The sequence below is a fragment of the Mesoplodon mirus genome (genome assembly GCF_964341445.2).
Source record: "Mesoplodon mirus genome assembly, chromosome: 4".
Taxonomy (NCBI): domain Eukaryota; kingdom Metazoa; phylum Chordata; class Mammalia; order Artiodactyla; family Ziphiidae; genus Mesoplodon; species Mesoplodon mirus.
Window position 1 is genome coordinate 124,944,299 of NC_138979.1, and position 21,578 is coordinate 124,965,876.

A 21,578-nucleotide genomic window follows, 5' to 3' on the forward strand; every position below is an offset into this window, starting at 1 on the left:
CAAATTATTAATGGAGCACTAAATTAATTTAGCATTACAGTACCTTTTATTCATTCTATTTCAATGTTAGTGATATATTCACTAGCCACAAGTAAGACTTACCCTATGCCCTTTTTTTGCAGCTTTATTGAGAAATAATTGACATATATCACTGTATAAGCTTAAGGCATACAGCATGATGGTTTGATGTATACATATTGTGAAATGATTACCACAATAGGTTCAGCTAACATCCAGGAACTCATATAGTTAAAAAAAAAGAAAAGAAAAAAAAATTCTCCTTGTGATGAAAATTCTTAGGATTTAATCTCAACAACTTTCCTATATATCATGTAGCAGTGTTAACTATAGTCATCATGTTGTACATTACATCCCTAGTACTTACTTATAACTGGAAGTCTGTACCTTTTGACTACCCTTCCTCCAATTCCCGTCCCCTCTATGTCCTCCTAATGTATTTATCTTATTTAGTCCTTCATTAAGTCATTCATATGTATTTTACTTATCTTTGCCCTACAAATTCTATTCCTACTACCAACGGACTATATAATGCTTGAGAACAATAAGTACTAATGCTTTTCTCATATTTGATTATTTGCTTGCATCTAACACAGTGGTGTTTCAGAGAAGATACTGAATTTAATTGGCTAAAACAAAAAATGACTCAAAACTATCCCATCAAGATTTATTTTCTTTACAGCAATAATCAGTATCTGAAATTATCCTGATTTGTGTTTTTCTCTCTTGCACTTGAATATAAGTCCCTAGTCCTTGTCTTATTCACTACCCTCTTCCCAATACCTACAATAGCACTGAGCACACAATGTTTATTGAATGAATCACAAAAAATTTGGCTTTGTGTATACTTTTAAGTACTAAATCAGAATATTCCCTACCACCTCTAAGAAAAAGTCATAAGGGGCTTCCCTGGTGGTGCAGTGGTTGGGAGTCCGCCTGCCGATGCCGGGGACAGGGGTTCTTGCCCCGGTCTGGGAAGATCCCACATGCCGCGGAGCGTCTGGGCCGGTGAGCCATGGCCGCTGAGCCTGCGCATCCGGAGCCTGTGCTCCGCAAGGGGAGAGGCCACGGCAGTGAGAGGCCCGCGTACCGCAAAAAAAAAAAAAAAAAAAAAAAAAGAAAGAAAAAGTCATAAGTAATTGCATTTTTCATCCCTGGAAATTGTGCCAAAAGATAGAAAAACAATAAATAAATAAAAATTCTGGGACTTCCTTGGTGGTCCAGTGGTCAAGAACACACCTTCCAAAGCAGGGGATGCAGTTCGATCCCTGGTCGGGGAACATGCCATGGGGCAACTAAGCCCGCATGCCACAACTACTGAGCCCATGTGCTCTGGAGCCCCCGCGCCATAACTAGAGAGAAACCCGATCTCCCCAACAAAGGTCTTGCATGCCGCAGCTGAGACCCGATGCAGCCAAATAAATAAATAAAAATACTTTAAAAATCCTATGAAAAAAATACATTAAAAAAATTCTATTTTTCCCCATGCTTGCAGTCACCTTTTGTTGCCACTAGATAGCATTCTTTCACCTGCAAGCAAAATATTTGAAAAGAAGAAAGCTTAATCAGCTCAGAATGCAGAAGTAAAATAATTAAGGCACCCTCTGATAAGCACAGTGGTTAAAAATATAAATAGCAGGAGAACCTGTTTAAATGAAGGAGCTTTTTTCCCTTTGAATCAATGATCATAAAATGATGCTGATTTTCAGACACTCAACAATATGGATCACTCAGAGTGGATGATCAACAACTTAATCTAACCACCTTATATACAATCCTATGTTGCTTCACACTTTGACAGAAATTATAAACTGTGCAAATAAAGTGAAAAGTAAATAGTGAGTAATCAATAAGTACATTCAATTTATAATCTTTCAATCCTGCTTAAGGGCTATCTTTTAGTATGTCTTTCACACTCATTCCGCCCGCACAGAAGCACTGCCTGTGCTCGATAACTTCATCACTTGTGACCCTGGGCAAGTTTTACTTAATTAAGCTCTGTGTATGAACTCCTCAACTGTAAAATAAGCAAATGAGCACCTATCACATATGGCTGTTGTGGAAATTAAATAAGACAGTATAAGTAAAAAGCTTAGGACAGTGCCTGGCATATAATAAGCTCTCAAAAGTTTACTGGTATTGTCATCATCTCCCTAAAATGGCATATAGTGAACTCTGAAGAACAGTGACTGTGATGTAAGAAAATTAGGGACTGGCTACAAAAAAAAAGGTGAGTCATCACAGCTGGCAGGCTCTTCACTTGCCCCTGACAAGCACAGAAGGATCTAACATTTACTGAGTGCTTTATGTGTCAGGCACTATGCTGGGCTCCTGAAAAATATTAACCACTGTGCCAGACTGTTGCAGTTATGGCCCCCACTGAGTCACGGGCCTCCTTGATCCCCCTGGCCACACATTAACTCTGGATTTGCTCATGTGACTTGCTTTGGTCAATGGAACACTAGCAAACATCGAGCAAGCTGAGGCTTGATATGTGCTTGCACATAGGAGCTTTGCCTTCTCTTGCTGCTGGGAACTCTATTCCTACCCTGGGAACAAGTTTGGATTGGCCTCCTGAAGGATAAGAGGCCACATGAAAATACCCACCCGTCTGAGGCCTCAGACATGTCAGTAAGGCTAGAGTAAGCGACCTAGACAATACAGCCCCAGACAATAAGAACATTCCAGCCCACTATGGAATCATGAGACTATTGATTTAGGCCACTAAGTTTTGGGGGTGGTCTGTTATGCAGCAAAAGCTAACTAATACAACCACTATATGAATGTAGGTATTACTTGCTTTACAGATTAGTAAAGATTCCCAGAACTAGTAACTCCGTTTGGCTCCAAAAGCTTTTTCCACCATACCAAGCCACATCTACATGCTCTACTCTGAGGTTCTAGATTCAAAGGGTATCTCTGGGGACTGTATTCTTTAACCCTTATTTCAGCAGTAATCTTTCCTCTCTACCAGGAGTCAGCACACTATGGCCAATGGGCCAGATTCAACTCACTGTTTGTTTTGTGTGGTCTACGAGCTAAGAATGGCTTTTACATTTTTAAATGGCTTAAAATAAAAATAAGAATATTTTGTGACATGTGAAAATAACATGGAATTCAAATTTCAGTGTTTATAAATAAAGAATTACTAGAATACAACCATGCTCATTCATTTATTGTCTATGGCTGCTTTTGCACTATAACAGCAGAGTTGGCTCGCTGTGACAGAGACCATATGGACATCGAATATTTTCTATCTGGCCCTTTATTTTTTAAAAAGTGTGCCAACCTCTACTTGGAATTATTCTCTTGGGATATGTTTTTGAGTTAAACAAAGGATTTTGCCTGGCCTTTAGTGATGAGCAGACTTTTTTTGTACTTTTATCTCTCCTTTTCCTTTCATTGAAAATTATTTTAGCTTATGTCATTTCTCTTAGTTCTCTTTTATCTTTGGACAATCTCTGAATTTGTCTAAGAAAGGCAGATAACCCCATTTTATTTATTTATTTATTTGAATTTTATTTATTTTTCTATACAGCAGGTTCTTATTAGTTATCCATTTTATGCATTTTAGTGTATACATGTCAATCCCAATCTCCCAATTCATCCCACCACCCGCCCCCCGCCGCTTTCCCCCCTTGGTGTCCATACGTTTGTTCTCTGCATCCGTGTCTCTATTTCTGCCCCAGATAACCCCGTTTTAAAAATGGTTATTCAGAACCACTGTGATCTTATATTGGCCGAATGGAACAGACCATAAAGGAGGTAGAAGATGATGTAGGAGAGAGATTTTATTCAGAAGACCTCTAACTTCCCAGACCTGAACCTGTGTAATAACCACGTAGAAATGGACTTCCCTTTGATTCCTAACAGGGATTTCAGGACAGAAGTAGCTATACATAGTCTTCTCTCTTTTGTGAGATTCGTCTCTAATATTCTCCTGCCATAGTGAACTAAGAACTTCAGGACTACTACTAGTCTACTTCACCATCCTGCTGCTAACCAATTCAATGAGACACAAATTGAAGTAAACATTGTTTTCCTTTTATAATAGAAAAGAAGTGAACCTCAATTTACTTGCCATCCCCCATTTTTTTTTTTTTTTTTTTTTTTTTTGCGGTACGCGGGCCTCTCACTATTGTGGTCTCTCCCGTTGCGGAGCACAGGCTCCGGACATGCAGGCTCAGGGGCCATGGCTCACGGGCCCAGCCGCTCCACGGCATGTGGGATCTTCCTGGACTGGGGCACGAACCCGTGTCCCCTGCGCTGGCAGGCAGACTCTCAACCACTGCACCACCAGGGAAGTCCTGTCATCCCCCATTTTTATCACTTTTCTTACTACAGTAAGACATCCACAATAAAGACCTTAAGTCCTGGTAGAGACTCAGCTGACCCTTTGCACTTGGTATTAGTGCAGAGGATCAATAAAGAGGTTGCCATAGAAACCAACCACCCTCCTCCAACATTTACCATTCAAAGACTTTTGAGAGGCATTAGGCAGATCCTCTTAATGGCCAATGCAAATTTGAAGGTCCTGAGAACACTGAAGAAAATGAATACATTTGTATGAGATCAGTCTAAACTTCACTGAACTATTTTGTTAAGAATAGAGCAGTTGAATTCATACAGAAATATTTACAACAGAAGCTTTATATGTTATTTGAATTAAACACGTTTAGAAAAACAAATTCATTTTCATTTATTTTTGTGGCTACTTAATAGGGATTTTTAGGATATAAAAAGGGCTTCCCAGGATGGCCTCCAATTTATATTATTATACAAGTAAATAAGGATTCTAAATTTTAACTGTTCAACTTGCAACAACAATCCAGCAGTCAGTCAGGCTCTAAGTCTGGGTCTCTGATACACACAACAATATATATCTAAAGAAGACCCTAACTAGGAATTCCAAAGAAAGAACAGCTGTCCCAAATAGCCTTTTTTTTTCTATTAATAATTATATCATCAGCATACTAGGGTCATCAGGAACTAAAGACTAAAACAACAATTTGAGGATGTTCCTTAGGACTCTCCTAGGCTAAGAACAAGGAATTTTGACCTTAAAAGGGCAGTAGTATAAGCTGACCAATAGAAAGCCTTCTATTTGAAAGAACTATAATAAACTTAATTAATATATGTTGTTAAAAGTTATATATTATATCTGCACCTAAATAAGAAGCCTTCCTCCTCAATCCTTTCTACTAATTTATATTTTTCTCTGTCTTCAAATTTCTAGTCAAATAACCCTTTTCCAAAAACTTCTCCTTGGATTAATCCCACCTGGATCCACTCACTGATATCCAAGCATGTATGTTTAAATCAAAATAACTGTACTGTTCCTCACTTACACCTTTTATGTTCATCTTATCTCCTCAATATATTTAGTATTTCCCTTTGTCCTCAACATTAATGCATTTTAATTATGATTCACTAATATCATTTAGGTTAGCAATACAAAAAAGAGCTCAAAGATTAAAAAGTCCATTTTCTCATTTCCAATTCTAATATATAATAAGTACCTACTCTCTATATTTTAGGTTTTTATGCTAATTTTCTTTTATTCATTAGACTAAAGTGCTTGAAGCATTCCACCAATGCAACATAGAAAGCCACAGGGAATATATACCTTGATATCTGAATAGATAAGAGCTCCAGGTGGCTGGTCTCTATTTGATGCCAAAATTGATATCAGTTTGTAAGATTAAAAAGAATTTCATAATCTTCATTTTACAAGGCAGTTCTAAAACCAATACTGAACTGTAGTATCTTATGCTTCTTAACTAGATAGCATTTCTAACTGTTAAATCTAAATAGTATGGGGATAATATGTGGGAAAATCTAGCTATCAGTGAAACTCTGGTGCAAATCCAGTTCTGCTATTGTATTGATTTAACCTACACTGGAGAAAAGGTCTGTCATTAAGTCATAGGTCAGAGATTATGTGGAAGAAAACGCAGTTCATTATTTTCAAAGAGCAAATTCACACAAGGCTAACAAAAGGAATAACTTTCTCCATCCTCAGAAAAAGGCAATATTCCAAGTAAGCTTTTTAGGAACACACAGTTTAGCGAGTTTATGCAAAACCAATTAAAAATGGTGCATGTGGTTTTCTAATGTAAGAAGACATCCAAATCATTACTAAGTGAAAGAGCTACTTTTTTTTTTTAATTAAGTGTAGTATAGAAAAAAAGAGAACTATGCACTAATTTTTTGACTGTGGTTATCTCTGAAAGGAGCATTTGGGAAATGCACTCCAGGCCTTTACCTTTTACTTTTCTCTCCTGTATATAAAGTTTTATAGGAAAAAAAAAGCAGATTTTTAAAAAATTATAAACTTCAGCCTTGATAAGCAGATCATATAATTTTTTTTTTAATTTAAAGACTTTGGTTTTTTAGAGCAGCTTTAGATTCACTGCAAAATTGAGAGGAAGACAGAGATCTCCCATATACTCCCTGCCCCTGCCACATGCATAACCCCTCTATCAATATCCCGCACCAGAGAAGTAACACTTGCTAACAATCAATGCGCCTATGTTAACACATCATTATCACCTGAAGTCCATAGTTTACATTAAGTTTCACCATTGGTGCTGTACATTCTATGGGTTTGGACAAATGTATCCATCATAGTACCACCGGGTATTTTACACATCCTCTGTGCTCAACCTGTTCATCTCCCCTCTACCCCATTCAACCCCTGGCAACCACCGATCTTTTCATTGTCTCCATAGTTTTGCCTTTTCTAGAAAGCCATATAGTAGAAATCATACCATACATATCCTTTTCAGATTGGCTTTTTTCACTTAGTAATATGCACTTAAGGCTCGTCCATGTCTTTTCATGCTTGAAGGCTCATTTCTTTTTAGCACTGAATAATATTCCATTGTCTGGATGTACTGCTGTTTATTTATTCATTCATCTACTAAAGGATATCTTGGTGCTTCCAACTTTTGGCAATTATTAATAAAGCTGCTATAAACACTCATGTGCAGGTTTTGTGTGGACATAGTTTTCAACTCTTTCAGGTAAATACCAACAAACAAATAACCTTTTCAAAAATTCTGGGTCACCCATCAATATCATGAGAATTAAAATGAAAGCATCTAGCACACTGCCTAGCATACAGAAAAAGTTCAATAAATGCTAGCGTATTTTTATTCTGCAACGTTTTCTAACGTTACCAAATTATATACTGAGCCAGGCCAGTATACTTTGCAGTTAATGTTTACTCTATCTCCTCCTTTGCTATAAGGTGCCACTTCTTGCTTCTGTCAGTATATCTGTTGGGTTGGCCAAAAAGTTCATAACATCTTACAGGAAAACCCGAATGAACTTTTTGGCCAACCCAATACTTTTAGAAGTACCTTCTCACCTGCTGCTTCACATTTCCTATGAATCTTTCAGCTCCCAGAACATCTTGACTGTGCTTATAAAATGTCTGAAAACAAGTTGCCCAAAGCCTACTTTTAACTAAAAAAAATTACCAAATATACAATTATATTCTGACTCATTTTTAAAAATCCTTTCAAACTCTAGTCCTTTCTTTACACTGAATGATGACTCAACAGTCCAAAATGTTTTTTGTTGTGTGATTTCTACCTCCTTTTTCCTGATTCAATTCACCAGTTCTAGGGCTGGGGAGAGAAGATGAGTTTATCATGCAATTATTTGAGTTCTAATTCACCATCCTCCTAATCCTTTATTAAACAATGGTTATCAGCCTTGTCAAAAAAAAAAAAGATAAAGTTACTTGAAACTTGGATGTCTTGAAAACTGCTTGTGTAGCATTTTTAGAAGATCACATACAAATGAGGGATGATTGTCTTCAAAAACAAACAACTATGTCTTTCTAAGACACTGATATTGTTAACTATGGGGTTTCTGCTCAGAGTTGCAACAGAGAAATTTGATTCCAAGTTACAGTGTCCCAGGCAGCTACTGTAGCCTCACATCACTACTGGCATATCCCAACAAACAAACAAAAACAAAACAAAACTGCATGACCACCAATAAACAGATTCAAATACTAACAAGACACCTACATCAAAAGGTAATATTGGGACTTCCCTGGTGGCGCAGTGGATGGGACTCCGTGCTCCCAATGCAGGGGGCCCGGGTTTGACCCCTGGGGAGGGAATTAGATCCCACACCCATGCTGCAAATAGGAGTTCGCATGCCGCAACTAGGAGTTCGCATGCCACAACTAAGGAGCCTGCCTGCAGCAACTAAGACCCGGCGCAACCAAATAAATAAATATTTTTTAAAAGGCAATATTATATAATACAGCTTTTAAAAATTCACATTCATTATGTCATTTTACCCTGTGAGGCAACCCTGTAAGGCGGGGGGTCCATTTAACACATGAAAAAAGACTAACACTTAAGAGTTTAAATTACTTGCACAGAACCATACAGCTAATCACAAATGGCAGAATCCAAAATCAAGGACACAGTGATACTGAGAAAGAAATAATTTTGTAAGTCAGCCCTATCTGAATTTAAATCCTACAGTTTACTACTTGTAAGATTAGAATGGACGCTCCATGACTTTGCCTTGTTCACTGCTGTATCTCCAGTGTCTGGAACAGTGCAAGTATCAATAAGTAACAGGTATCATTAAATACATGGTAAACAACTATCAAAAAAAACACAACTTCTTTGGATCTCTGTTTCCTCATCTGTAAATAGAAACTGTAAGTCCTTGTCTCATATCTGCTGATATAATGTATATTCAAAGCATCTGGTAGTTATTTAAGAATTAACAGACCTGACTACCAGTTTAGTGTTTTCTTCACAAGACCAGCCATCCTCTCACTTTTCCCATAGGCTCCAAGGAAGCAGCAGAAAACAAATGGTAGCATGATTGGCAGGCAAGCTGGTGGTAATCAGGATGGGGCATGTAAAGAACTAAACTGGTGTGGTTCAGTCAAGTAGTCTGCTGTTCTCTTTACTTCATCTGCCATAGCAATGACAAAGGATCTTCTAGAAGAATCTGTCTGCAGATTGCCAATTTCAAAACAGAAAGTCTTGGTGGGGAGGGAAGCACCTAATCTATACGTGTAAGGTGCAAAAGGAAAAGAGGGAGGGATATCTAAAGGTAAATGAGACAATAAGAATACTGAAGTGAGAAGATCCAGAGTACCCATACTGAAATAATTCAGCCTAAGAATGTGCCCATCCACTTCTCTGTAACATAGCATATTCTTTCCAGTAAATCTAATCCAGTAATTCTAATGGATGAAGAAGTCTTTAGGACCACTGCTAAGTTCTGCCAACACAGATAGAAACAAAAGGTATATGTTATTGACAAGTGGCACAAAAGTTAAAAGCAAAGGGAAATGGTGCTGCAAATGGTACCATAAAGAATGTGAGGGCTTCCCTGGTGGTGCAGTGGTTGAGAGTCCGCCTGCCGATGCAGGGGACATGGGTTCGTGCCCTGGTCCGGGAAGATCCCGCCTGCCGCGGAGCGGCTAGGCCCGTGAGCCATGGCTGCTGAGCCTGCGCGTCCGGAGCCTGTGCTCCGCAAGGGGAAAGGCCAAAAAAAAAAAAAAAGAATGTGAAAAGACAACTCACAGAATGGGAGCAAATATCTGCAAATCATATATCTGCTAAGGGACTTATACCCCAAATCACAAAGAACTCTTACAACTCGGTACTAAAAAGATAAATAACCCAATTTAAAGATGGGCAAAGGACCAGAGAAGACATTTTTCCAAAGAAGATACACAAATGATCAATAAGTACATAAAATGATGCTCAACATTATTAGTCACTAGGGAAATGCAAATCAAAACTACAATGAGATACCACTTCACACCCACTAGGATGGCAAAATAAAAAAGACGGACAATAATAAACTGTCCATACATATGGCTTGATGAGGATGTGGACAAACTGGAACTCTCATACATTGCTAGTAGGAATGTAAAATGATGCAACTGCTTTGGAAAAGTTTGGAGATTCCTCAAATGCTAAACATAGAGTTACCAAATGACTTAGCAATTCTACTTCTAGGTATATACCCAAGAGAACTGTAAACATATGTTCACACAAAAACTTGTACAGAAATGTTTGTAACAGCATTATTTATAATTGTCCAAAAGTGGAAGCTCAAATATCTATTAACTGACAAATGGATAAACAAAATGTGATAGATCCATACAGTAGAATGTGTTTATCAATAAAAAGAAATAAAATACTGACACATGCTACAACTCAGATGAACCCTGAAAACATTATAGTTAAGTGAAAGAAACCAAACACAGAAAGGTACATACTTTATGATTCCACATATATGAAATGCCCAGAATAGGCAAATCCACAGAGACAGAAAACAGATTAGCAGTTGCCAGGGGCTGAGGGGAGAGTGCAGTGGGGAGGGCCTGCTAATTGGTACAGGACTTATTGGGGTCATGAAAATATTCTGGAATTAGTGGAAATCATCACATAACTAAAACCCACTGAGTTGTACACTTTAAATGGGCAAATTTTACAGTGTGTGAATCATATCTCAATAAAGCACATTTAACTTAAAAAGCAGAGGGAGATGTATGTCCTGTGGAAGCAAATTCTTCTAACGTCACATTCTAACTTTCAAAGAGTGGAAAGTGGGAGTAGGAGCACAGTCATCTCATACTGTGGATCCTATGGATCCCATGAAGATAGTAAGTGCCTGCTATTTCTCAGCCACTGGGAGAAATCCACTGAATTCTCTAAATAAGCCCTGTAAGGATAAGCCTCAAGCCACAGTCAGATACAGAAGCCACAGGAGCCTGCAGATAAAAGTCAACAGGGATACTGAGGAAACTCAACCTGGAGCTTCTCTCATCACCGAAGCTGGATTTGCCCTAGTTGACCCCCTGAGGACGCCAGAACCTTATCACTAGCATCATCACCTCAAAACTGAACTCAATCCCAAAGTTACACAAGCAGATGTGAAGCCAAAAGGGACACATGTTCCTTGGGGTCTAGAGCACTTTCCAAATGAAAAACATCATGCCAAGTCCTCTCCTCATATCAGTGTAATAGAATAAGAGTTGACAAGCATGACAGAGCACCAAAAAAATCAAAATGGAAAAAGATGGACTCTTTTTACTTGTCATTTATTGAATACTTGCTGTGTGCATGGAACATCACATACAGCATCTCAGTCAATCTTCACAATAATTCTACTACATACACAAAGAAGAGATAAGTGATGTTAAATAACTTCCCCAAAAGTTACACAAGTAGTACGTAGATGGGAGAGGTACAATTCCAACCAAAGGAAATCTAGTCAAGTTTATATATTTAAGTTATTTTAACTGAAATTTAAGTTAAAAGGGTGAAAGGATAAAGGTGTATGCAGGAACTAGTATCGAAAGTTGAAGAAATCTCAAGTCAGGCTTGAAGCTTAATTATAATATAAAATAATAGAAAACCTAGCCAATAATAGAAGAAAAATACTAACTTCCATATAACCCTCTTGGGCCAACAGGAGCATTATTCCCCTAGTAAAATGCCACTATATTCTACTTATATAGCAATTCAAAAATGTGCACCCCCCCCACACACACTCTCATTTTAGTCTCACAATAACCTGAAAGGATGTCATTGTCCAACAAGGTCAGTCTGACTCCAAAGCCTAAACCCTTCACTATCACACAATTCTGCTTCCCATAAAACGAGAAAACTTTTCTCAAACTATAAACAAACATCAAAGATAAAGGTATTCTATTAAAATCAAGTGTTGAATGTGTATTTATTGAAGTTTTATTCATTATTCCTTAGTTCTATCATTATTCTTTATACATATTTTTAAGTCCTTTTTTTTTTTTGTGGTACGCGGGCCTCTCACTGTTGTGGCCTCTCCTGTTGCGGAGCACAGGCTCTGGACACGCAGGCCCAGCGGCCATGGCTCACGGGCCCAGCCGCTCCGCAGCATGTGGGATCCTCCTGGACCGGGACACAAACCCATGTCCCCTGCATCGGCAGGCGGACTCTCAACCACTGAGCCACCAGGGAAGCCCCAAAGTCCTTTTTACATTTACCGCACATTTAAGAAAAAGCAAAAAATGAAACAAAAATATTTGTAACAAAGTGACAAAGAGTTTAATATGCCTAGTATTTAACAAAGATCTTTCATAAATCTACTGATGACAAAAAAGCCAAAAGGAAAATGAGCAAAGGATCTGAAAAGCAAATAAACATTGAGATATCATCAGATTTGGCAAAGATGAAAAGACTAAAATAACCAGTGTTAGTGTGAGTGTAGGGAACCCAGGCCTAGCCTCTATGGCACTCTGGACCTGGATGCTCCTGAATTACCTCATTCATACATTTATTTTAATACCCGGCAAGTTGACATGTTTGTCTCTCCTTTCACTGAACTCTTTAAGGACATCTTAATCCTTGTTATATCCCCAGTAACTAGTGTCTAGCCTCTAAGTGACACTCATGAATCACCTAAGCAATATGTCCATGAAAGGCAAAATCAGAGCAGTCAGAAATATCTGGGTCTGAGATGAGAGCAAAGATGGCTAGACTCTGATAGTATTACTTCCTGAGGCCTCTGCATCTTACCATCTACCCAGCTGCTGAAGGCAAAAAAGTCAATGAGTCATCCAAGATTTCTCCTTTCCCGCATAAAGATTAAGAATGGCCAGTAGGCCAGAAGAAGTGTGTTTTCTTTTTTTCTTTTTGAGGTTCACATTGAATCCATTATAGAATTCTTTTTTTAAAAAACAATTAATTAATTAATTTTATTTTTGGCTGCGTTGGGTCTTCATTGCTGCACGCGGGTTTTCTCTAGTTGCAGCAAGCGAGGGCTATTCTTCGTTGCAGTGCGTGGACTTCTCAGTGCAGTGGCTTCCCTCGTTGCGGAGCACAGGCTCTAAGTGCATGGGCTTCAGTAGTTGTGGCACGAGGGCTCAGTAGTTGTGGCTCACCAGCTCTAGAGCGCAGGCTCAGTAGTTGTGGCACATGGGCTTAGTTGCTCCACGGCATGTGGGATCTTCCCAGACCAGGGATCCAACCTGTGTCCCCTGCATTGGTAGGAGGGTTCTTAACCTCTGTGCCACCAGGGAAGTCTGAAGGAGTATGTTTCTAATGAATAATCAATAAAATTGTGACTCTCAGATTTCCCATTTCTACAATGTACCCTAGTTTACTACTGTCATTAAAGCTACAACTATCTGAAGCCCATTTTTAAGGTACAACCAAAAAAAGCTATACAAAAAACACTGAACAACTGTATTTCTAGACGTAAGCAATATTTAACCTAATGTTAAAGGTTAACGTATCCCAATGATTTTTAAGTTAGAAAACACTTTTGGCATAATTCAAATAAAATAATGACTATAAGGAGAAAAAAAAAATTGTCCTGGTCCCCAAACAGGCCCTATTATACCTTTTGGTGATATAGATTGGTATGTTCTTGGTGGGATTACTGGTGACATATCAATCTTTCCTCTTGAAAATAAAGATCTTTTTTCCCAAAAGTCATGAGACAAATGAAAAATCCTTCAATTTTTATCATTTGTTGCTTCTACAATTAAAAAAGGAACTTCTTCAATTCTTCACCAAAATCAAATCCAAGCAAATTCAGATCTTAATATAAACACCTTCTGGATTTTTAAGATTCATGCAGAGTAGCATTTAATAACTAAAATGGATTATATTAAAGACATTATTCTGAAATTATATAAAAACTCATGATGATTCTCCAAAATAAGATAATAAAGAACATAATTATTGACATATAATTAAGAACATATATAGTAAGTTTTGACTGCTAAAGTTTAAAATTCAAAAAGAGGGACTTCCCTGGTGGTCCAGTGGTTAAGAATCAGCCTTCCAATGCAGGGGACGTGGGTTTGATCCCTGGTCTGGGAACTAGGATCCCACATGCTGCGGGGCAACTAAGCCTGTGTGCCACAACTACTGAGCCCACGTGCCACAAAGAAGAGCCCATGCACCACAACAAAAGATCCCACATGCTGCAACTAAGACCCAATAAATATATAAATAAATAAATACTAAAAAAATAAAATTCAAAAAGAAAAGAATTTTCATTCAGGTTAACAAAGGGGAAAAAGCATCCCAAAATAGTCACTGCCTCAAAAGTCAGGAGGCTATAAAAAGTTTTAATGCAGGGCTTCCCTGGTGGCGCAGTGGTTGAGAGTCCGCCTGCAGATGCAGGGGACGCGGGTTCGTGCCCCAGTCTGGGAAGATCCCACATGCTGCGGAGCGGCTGGGCCCATGAGCCATGGCCGCTGAGCCTGCGCGTCCGGAGCCTGTGCTCCGCCATGGGAGAGGCCACAGCAGTGAGAGGCCCGCGTACTGCAAAAAAAAAAAAGTTTTAATGCAAATAAGGATTACTGTAATAAATATCAGTGACTAGCCAATCATAAATGCTTAAGATTTCAGGAAAGCAATGATACTTTTTTTTTTTTTTTTTGCGGTACGCGGGCCTCTCACTGTTGTGGCCTCTCCCGTCGCGGAGCATGGGCTCCGGACGCGCAGGCTCAGTGGCCATGGCTCACGGGCCCAGCTGCTCCGCGGCATGTGGGATCTTCCCGCACCGGGGCACGAACCCACGTCCCCTGCATCGGCAGGCGGACTCTCAACCACTGCGCCACCAGGGAAGCCCAGCAATGATACTTTTTAATTTAGTGCCATAGATAAACTCAATTTAACTTTGCAATATGAAAAACCCACTTTTTTCTTGAAGACCTGGGTAAGAGAGAAGAGAACTTAATAGAGTATATAAAATTCAGCCTTCATCTTATCAAAGAACTACTAAAACCCAGCAAGAAATACAGGCATATTTAAACTAATAGGTAACATAATGAGAACACAGTAGATATCTTTAAGATTTTTTACTCTTAAATAGAGGTGAAACTTGGATATAATAGAACATATAGTAAATAAAAAAAGAGAAGGAAGGTGGTTTATTAAGTAATGGACTAATCTTCAAGATATTTTGAGTGAAAAAAGGTATAAACTACAGTATGTTACCTTTCGCGTTGAAAGTAGCAGGAGATTGATTGTGTGTGTGTGTGTGCGCACACGCACATGTACATATTTTTGGTGGTCTTATATAAAAATTAGCTTTGGAAAAATACACAAGAAACTGTTAACACAAGGGCTATCTTGGGGGAGGGTAACATGGTAGGTGGAAAATAGTAAAAGGTAAGCTTTTCCTCAGTTCATCCCTGTGTGTACTTTGAATTTGATCAATGTGAATGTATGTATAACAAAAGAAAAAATTAAAAGTACTTTACCTTGCACCATTGTTCCTAATGACTTCCACAGTTTCTTCAACAAAATATCGATCCTTGACATACGCAAAAATATCATCACAAATTTCATGTAAGCGTGAACGATGGGTAAGGTTGGTCAAGTATAAAACTGGAATAATTAGTGGTTCTGGAAAACTCTGAAGATTCTCTCTTGCTTTTTTTTCTGACTCAAGTGCTTCCTGATAGGTCAGTCCAGGTCTACCCGTCACAGCACAACTCCACACCAGACTGTTGCACAGAATGGTTCGTTCAAAAAAGTCACTGATTAAAAAACAAAAACAAAAATCCATTACCTATCATTTCACAAATTTTACATTAAAAGCTGATAAAGGATTGTTCCTTTATTGCAAAATTTTACATAGACTCATAGAACTCAAACAAAAGTTTAGTAACTGGTCAACTTACACATTAATATTACAAACATAAGAAAAAGTATATTTAAACTAGACATTTATATTTTGCAATTTACAGGTACATTCAGCCAAAATTGGACTTTGATTTCTATCAGTTTTGAAACTGAAGTGAAACAAAATTAACTCAACCTTTCTTTTTTCCTTCTAATTTTTAAGCTTTTTGTTCCAAAGCAGTCAAAACATTGTCAATTCAAGCACTTAACTATGAATTTTGAAAGGCTTTAACATAATAGTGAAAAACTGGGAAATCTAAGCATCAAACAATAAGAGAAAAGTTAAATAAATTATAGTACTTCATATAATGAAAAATCAGTCATGAAACAGAAGGAGAGTTCTTAAATAACATAAACAGGGAAAACAACTTTCCAGTCTGCTTCCCTCCTGTATTTTTTCAAAGTAAAAGCTTATCCAAACAATATATATAATACGGTCCCACCTGTGTTAAAATTAAAAAAGAGAAAGGAAGAAAAAGAAAGGGTAGAAGGAAGGAAAGAAGGAAGGAAGGAAGGAAAGTAGAGAAAGATAACTTAAGGAAGCATAAAACATTCCTGGAATGTTATACAAAAATCAAGGTAACAGCTACAGAATGGGGATGGGACCTAGGGACCATTCTACCCAGTGCTTTTCTGCACTGTTGGGATTTCTTACTATAAGCACTAATTTCTTTTCAAAAACTCTATTCAGTCATTTTTAAAATGCGAGAGATCTACTATATGGAAAGATTTCTAAGGTATATTAAAGAGAAAAAAACTTAAAATCACTGAATGACATAATTCCATATGCATTAATTATAATAATAGCAAAAACATGCAAATGTTTGTATTTATACAAATACCATAAACAGATGTTCCCTATGGAGAAAGGGACGGACTGGGAAGGAAGGAAGAGGAAAATTTGTTATTCTAAATAGTTCCATATTGTTTGAATTTTTATACTGAGCATGTATTCATATTGTTTTTATAATAAAAATATTTTTTAAACAGAAAAGGTTAGACATATGCAAAAAGATTAACAGTAGTTGCCTCTAAGTGGTTAAGATATGGGTAAATATTTTGCCCGCCTCTATATTTCAGTCTACTTTTCAACAGTTATATGTAACCAACATAATTCACTATTCTCTAACTTTTTCTCCTTCCTGAAATACCCCTTTCCTTCTCATCATTCTAAAAATTATTAAAACTGTTACATGTTTATTTCCTTGTTAGTATATCTGTATAGGTTACCCCTGTAGTCTGATCTCCAAAGAAGATTTGGAGTAATTCCATTAAGATAGTTTCATTTGCATATTTGTCTGTAGATTCTACGAGAACAACAAAAAATGAAATCTATGGAAGTAAAGAGAAACTAATCATACCTTAACATAAATGAGATCTAAAGAGATAATATACATATGCCAACTTACATGACTAATTCAGTACAAAGGAAATCCTTTTGAAGTATGTACCGTTTAGTAATGGGGATAATGGGTGTATATCATTAAAATACAAAGTAAAAAGTGATTATCTTTACAAAATAGAGGCAGATATCCTTCGGGAATTCAGAGGAAGGGAAGGAGGAGAGGCAGGCACAAAAGATCAAGAAATGCTAGAACATCTTTGGGAGGAACTGGCATGAAGAGTTAGGATGAAAAGGAAAAGTGGAGTTGAAGGAAAAAATGCCAGAGGGAAAAAAAATGAATATAATCTGATTCTTATAATAAAATCTATGTGAGATAAATAGCTAAGTGAGAGGCAACAGACATACCCAATAGAGGGTTATCAACAGGGCAGAATAAAATGAATGAATGGATGGATCTTGAAAGAGGTCTTATTTAATTTTTACTGCCTAAAACTGCAGTTCACTTAGAAAGCTTTATAAAAGTTTTAAACTTTTTCCTTTAGAAACAAACACAGATTCCCAAGCCACATATATAATGTGTGTGAGATATTCTAATAATTTAAACTATTTACCTAGTACTACAGGTGACCTTTGAACTATGGGGGTAGGGGAGGATAGGGGTGCTGATCTCCACACAGTCAAAAATCTGTGTATAACTTTACCATCAGCCCTCCCTATCCATGGTCAACTGTAAGAAAAATATATTTCAAATCTAGATATGTTATACATTAACTAGTCTCTAAGCTAGTGCTATCAAAAGTAGAATGCCAGCTACACATATAATTTAAAATTTTCTACTGGCCACATTAAAAAATTTTTAAAGACATACTAATGAAATTAATATATTTTATTTAACCCAATATATTCCAAAATAGTTCAATATGTAATCAATATTGAAATAGTTTACTTTTTTTTTTTTTTGGTACCAAGTCTTCAAAATCCAGCATGTATTTTACATTTACTGCGCATCTTAATACTGACTTGTCACCTTTCAAGTTCTTAATAACCAATGGCTCCTGCATTGGACAGCACAGCTCTAGCCATAGCAGGTGGGTATTTGATAGCCTGGGGTATTTGGTGCCATGGCAGGGCGACAGACTTTAGACTGAGCTGCAATAAACACTATTTAGATTTGTTACCATTGTTCAAAATACCAAGGAGAAGAATGGTACAAGTGCCACAAACCTCCACTAAACATGTGGACAGAGAGTAACCAGCGACAGTACAGCTACCCTTCTTCACCCAGGTTCCCAGAGCCTCCTGCAAAGTGTTTGTTCTATTTGTTTCCTTTGTGTCTATCTACCCTACAAAGGTCTTACATTACAGTCCTGCTGTGCACAAAGATCCACCCTCAGGAGGAGGGAGGCAGGACACACTACCACAGCGGCCATTTTTTTAAATTAATTTTTACTGGAATTTTCTTTCACAGTGGCCATTTTAAAGCAAGGGAAATAAAGCCCAAGGCTACTTCTCCCTATTCATCACTCCCTATTCATCACGGCACCATCTCTAACATTATATACCTTCCCTTACTTCCACTTCTATATTCTGCTCTTCACCCATTCATCATACACATTCAAATGTGTAGGATTTTGTTAATAATGCTGAACTCCAGGGGATAGGTTACAGCGCCTCTTCAATTTCAATATTATAAGAATATAAATAACGAAAATTTTACAAGCAGCACATTTTTATTATTGTGAGTAAAACTTTATAAAACACAAAGTACTATTTTACATCAGTTTAGACTAATACAGGTTATTATGTCTCCAATTTATTGCTACATTCCTTCAACAATCCTCTTTACTAGAGATGGGCGTACTACTGGCCTGGAGGTCAAATCCAGACTTCCACCTGTTTTTCGAGTTTTATTGGAACACAGCCACACCCACATCTTTAGGTATTGCCTATGACTGCCTCCTCACTACATTTGTAGAGTTGGGTCGGTGCAACAGACATCTAATGGCCTGAAAAGCCTAAAATATTGACTATCTGGCCCTTTAAGAAAAAGTTTGATGACCTCTGCCCTTTGCCATTATTTCTGAAGGAAAAATTGCTTCTGAGTTACCAGGTCAAGTACTGGTAAGAACACACTTCTAAAATAAAGTCAACAAATTAAGGAACAAAGGGCAACATACTGTTGACTTGCTGAGTATTTGGAAAACTAAAAACCTAAGAGAATAAGATTAAGAATGAAGTGACATAAAAACCAGAAACCAAATACAATTCAGAAAAGATAAATGCAAAGCATACTCTATTTACTTAGTGGCCCAAAATGTATTAACTAGATGTAAAGCAAGGTAAGAAAGATACAGCCCAATACTGCAGAAAAGATCTAAGGGACATAAGCAAACTCCTCTGTCTACAAAATAATCAGTAACTGAGAAATGCAGCCATAGGTTAAAAACTAACACAATTCTTGACTAAAACAGCATATGGTATGCAAGAGAAGGAAAGTATGGTTTATAAGCTTAGAAAACTAGTAATTGCTACAAGACAGCATGGGTTGTTCTAACAATTTCCTTCACTGAAGGGGTTACAAGAGCAGGAGATTAGGTGATCATGGGCATGGCAGACTATACATGCCTTATAGGAAGAAATAACTGCTAGATGAAAATTACATTTATTACATTTATTCATAAATGGTGAGGGGGAAAGTTCAATTACAAAGCTTAGTTTAAAAAAACACTTTACTATTACTTTTCACTTTACTTAGAGCTGCCTCAGACAAACTTAGATAGTGACATACAAGGCAGGCTCCTAAAATCTGCAGATGACATTAAGGTGAGGAATAGCAATACAGATTTTTAAAATCTAGACAATGAAGACTTAAGTAGAAATCAACAAAGGTGAAACATTATAGCTCCATCTTCCAGGACCCAACTCAGTTGTTATCTCCTATCTGAGGGCTTCCTCAATTCCTCAGCAGTTATCAGTTCCATTTTCTATGTTTCCATTACACTGGCTCCTCAGAACATATGTGATTTATGCCACTGTGTTATAGACATACATTCACTTCTCACTAGAGGGGGACAAATTATCTCAGCATCTCCAAAGACTTTCCAAAGTACAGTGTCAAGAATAAGCAAATATATTCTCATTGGCAGTCCACATTTACTTTTACGTGTATCTAAAAAGAGAAAGTACACATGTGAATGGGAAGAAGAAAGGAAAGTATCTGAATCTCAGCTTTGTCACTTGTACAATATGACTTAGGTAATTTATACAAACTTCACTGAACCTGGTTCCCCTTCTGTAAAATGGGGACAATGTGTTCCATAAACAGTTAATATGAAAATTAAATAATACAGTACGCCCAACATACTATATGTGCACTCAATAAACATATCAATTCTTACTGTTTAGGTACCCTATTCGCAGAGAGATCCTAGAAGAATACACAGAAGAATAACCTGTATGGTAGAGCAACAATGTCAGAAGAACACATATAAGACCTGAGAATCTTTGAAGAGAAAGTTTGGCATTGGGAAGGAGGGTAGGAAAAGGGATTAATTGTAGAAGGATTATCAGCAAACATCCAAAATCCAATCTGGATGACCCAAGTATAAAATCTTATCAGCTGCATAGTGGTAGACTATTTGAAAGAGGGTTGAAGATGTGCAGGCTCCTTAGAAATGACTTTCACACTCTTCTCACAAGAGGTAGAGCCTATTTCACCAACCCTTGAATCTGGGCTGGACCTGAGATTGGCTTTGACCAACAAAATACAGAAATGACATTGAGAGGTGTCTACTCTCACCCTCCTGGAACCCTGAGCCCAAGGTCTCAGGAAGAAGAAGCCCAAGTTAGCTTTCTGAGGATGAAAGATCACATGGTGAGAAATGCCATCCCAGTATATTAAATTATCACATAGTACATTTTAAATATCTTACAATTCTATTTGTCAATTATACCCGAATAAAGCTGGAGAACACACACACACAAAGAAAAGCCATCCCAGCTGAGGTCCCTGACATATGACTGAGGCCACCTCTTACTCCATCTAGCCTCAGCCAAGCCTGACTTCATCTGACTTCACCTAAATGAGAGAGCACAGAGAGACGAGCAGAAACCACAATGGCAACCCAAAGAATAGTGGGCAAACAAAATGGATGGCTGTCTGAGCCACTAAGTTTTAGAGTGGCGTGTTATAAATAACTGATATATTCCGTCTGCAGAAAAGAAACATGGTAGCCTGCTAAGCAGATAAAAGGTTAAAATGCAAAAAAAAAAAAAAGTATTTAGGAATTTGTTATACCATCCACAGAAAAAGGACTCATAGACCCAAATACCTGGGCCATGTGGCAGACTTATTCCTAAAGAGGAGCTGAACATCTAATTTGAAGACGCTAGCTATTAAGATTATCCTACTCTCCTTGAAAACCCTATTCTCACGAAAGGGCCTTCTGATAATAACTAGATTTCATACATAGCTGATTATCAGTTTGGGGACTGGTCTATGTGAAGGGCACTTTTCCCTACTATAAATT

At 37.6% G+C, this 21,578-nt stretch overlaps 1 protein-coding gene across 1 annotated transcript in view; it reads right to left on the reverse strand.

Annotated features, from left to right (window-relative positions):
- The window catches only part of BAZ1A (bromodomain adjacent to zinc finger domain 1A), a 100,098-nt gene that overhangs the window by 71,066 nt on the left and 7,454 nt on the right, over window positions 1-21,578 (reverse strand). The window contains exon 3 of the mRNA XM_082618151.1: window positions 15,281-15,559. Coding sequence (XP_082474277.1) covers window positions 15,281-15,559 — 279 coding nt within the window. The remainder of the gene's footprint in view (window positions 1-15,280; window positions 15,560-21,578) is intronic.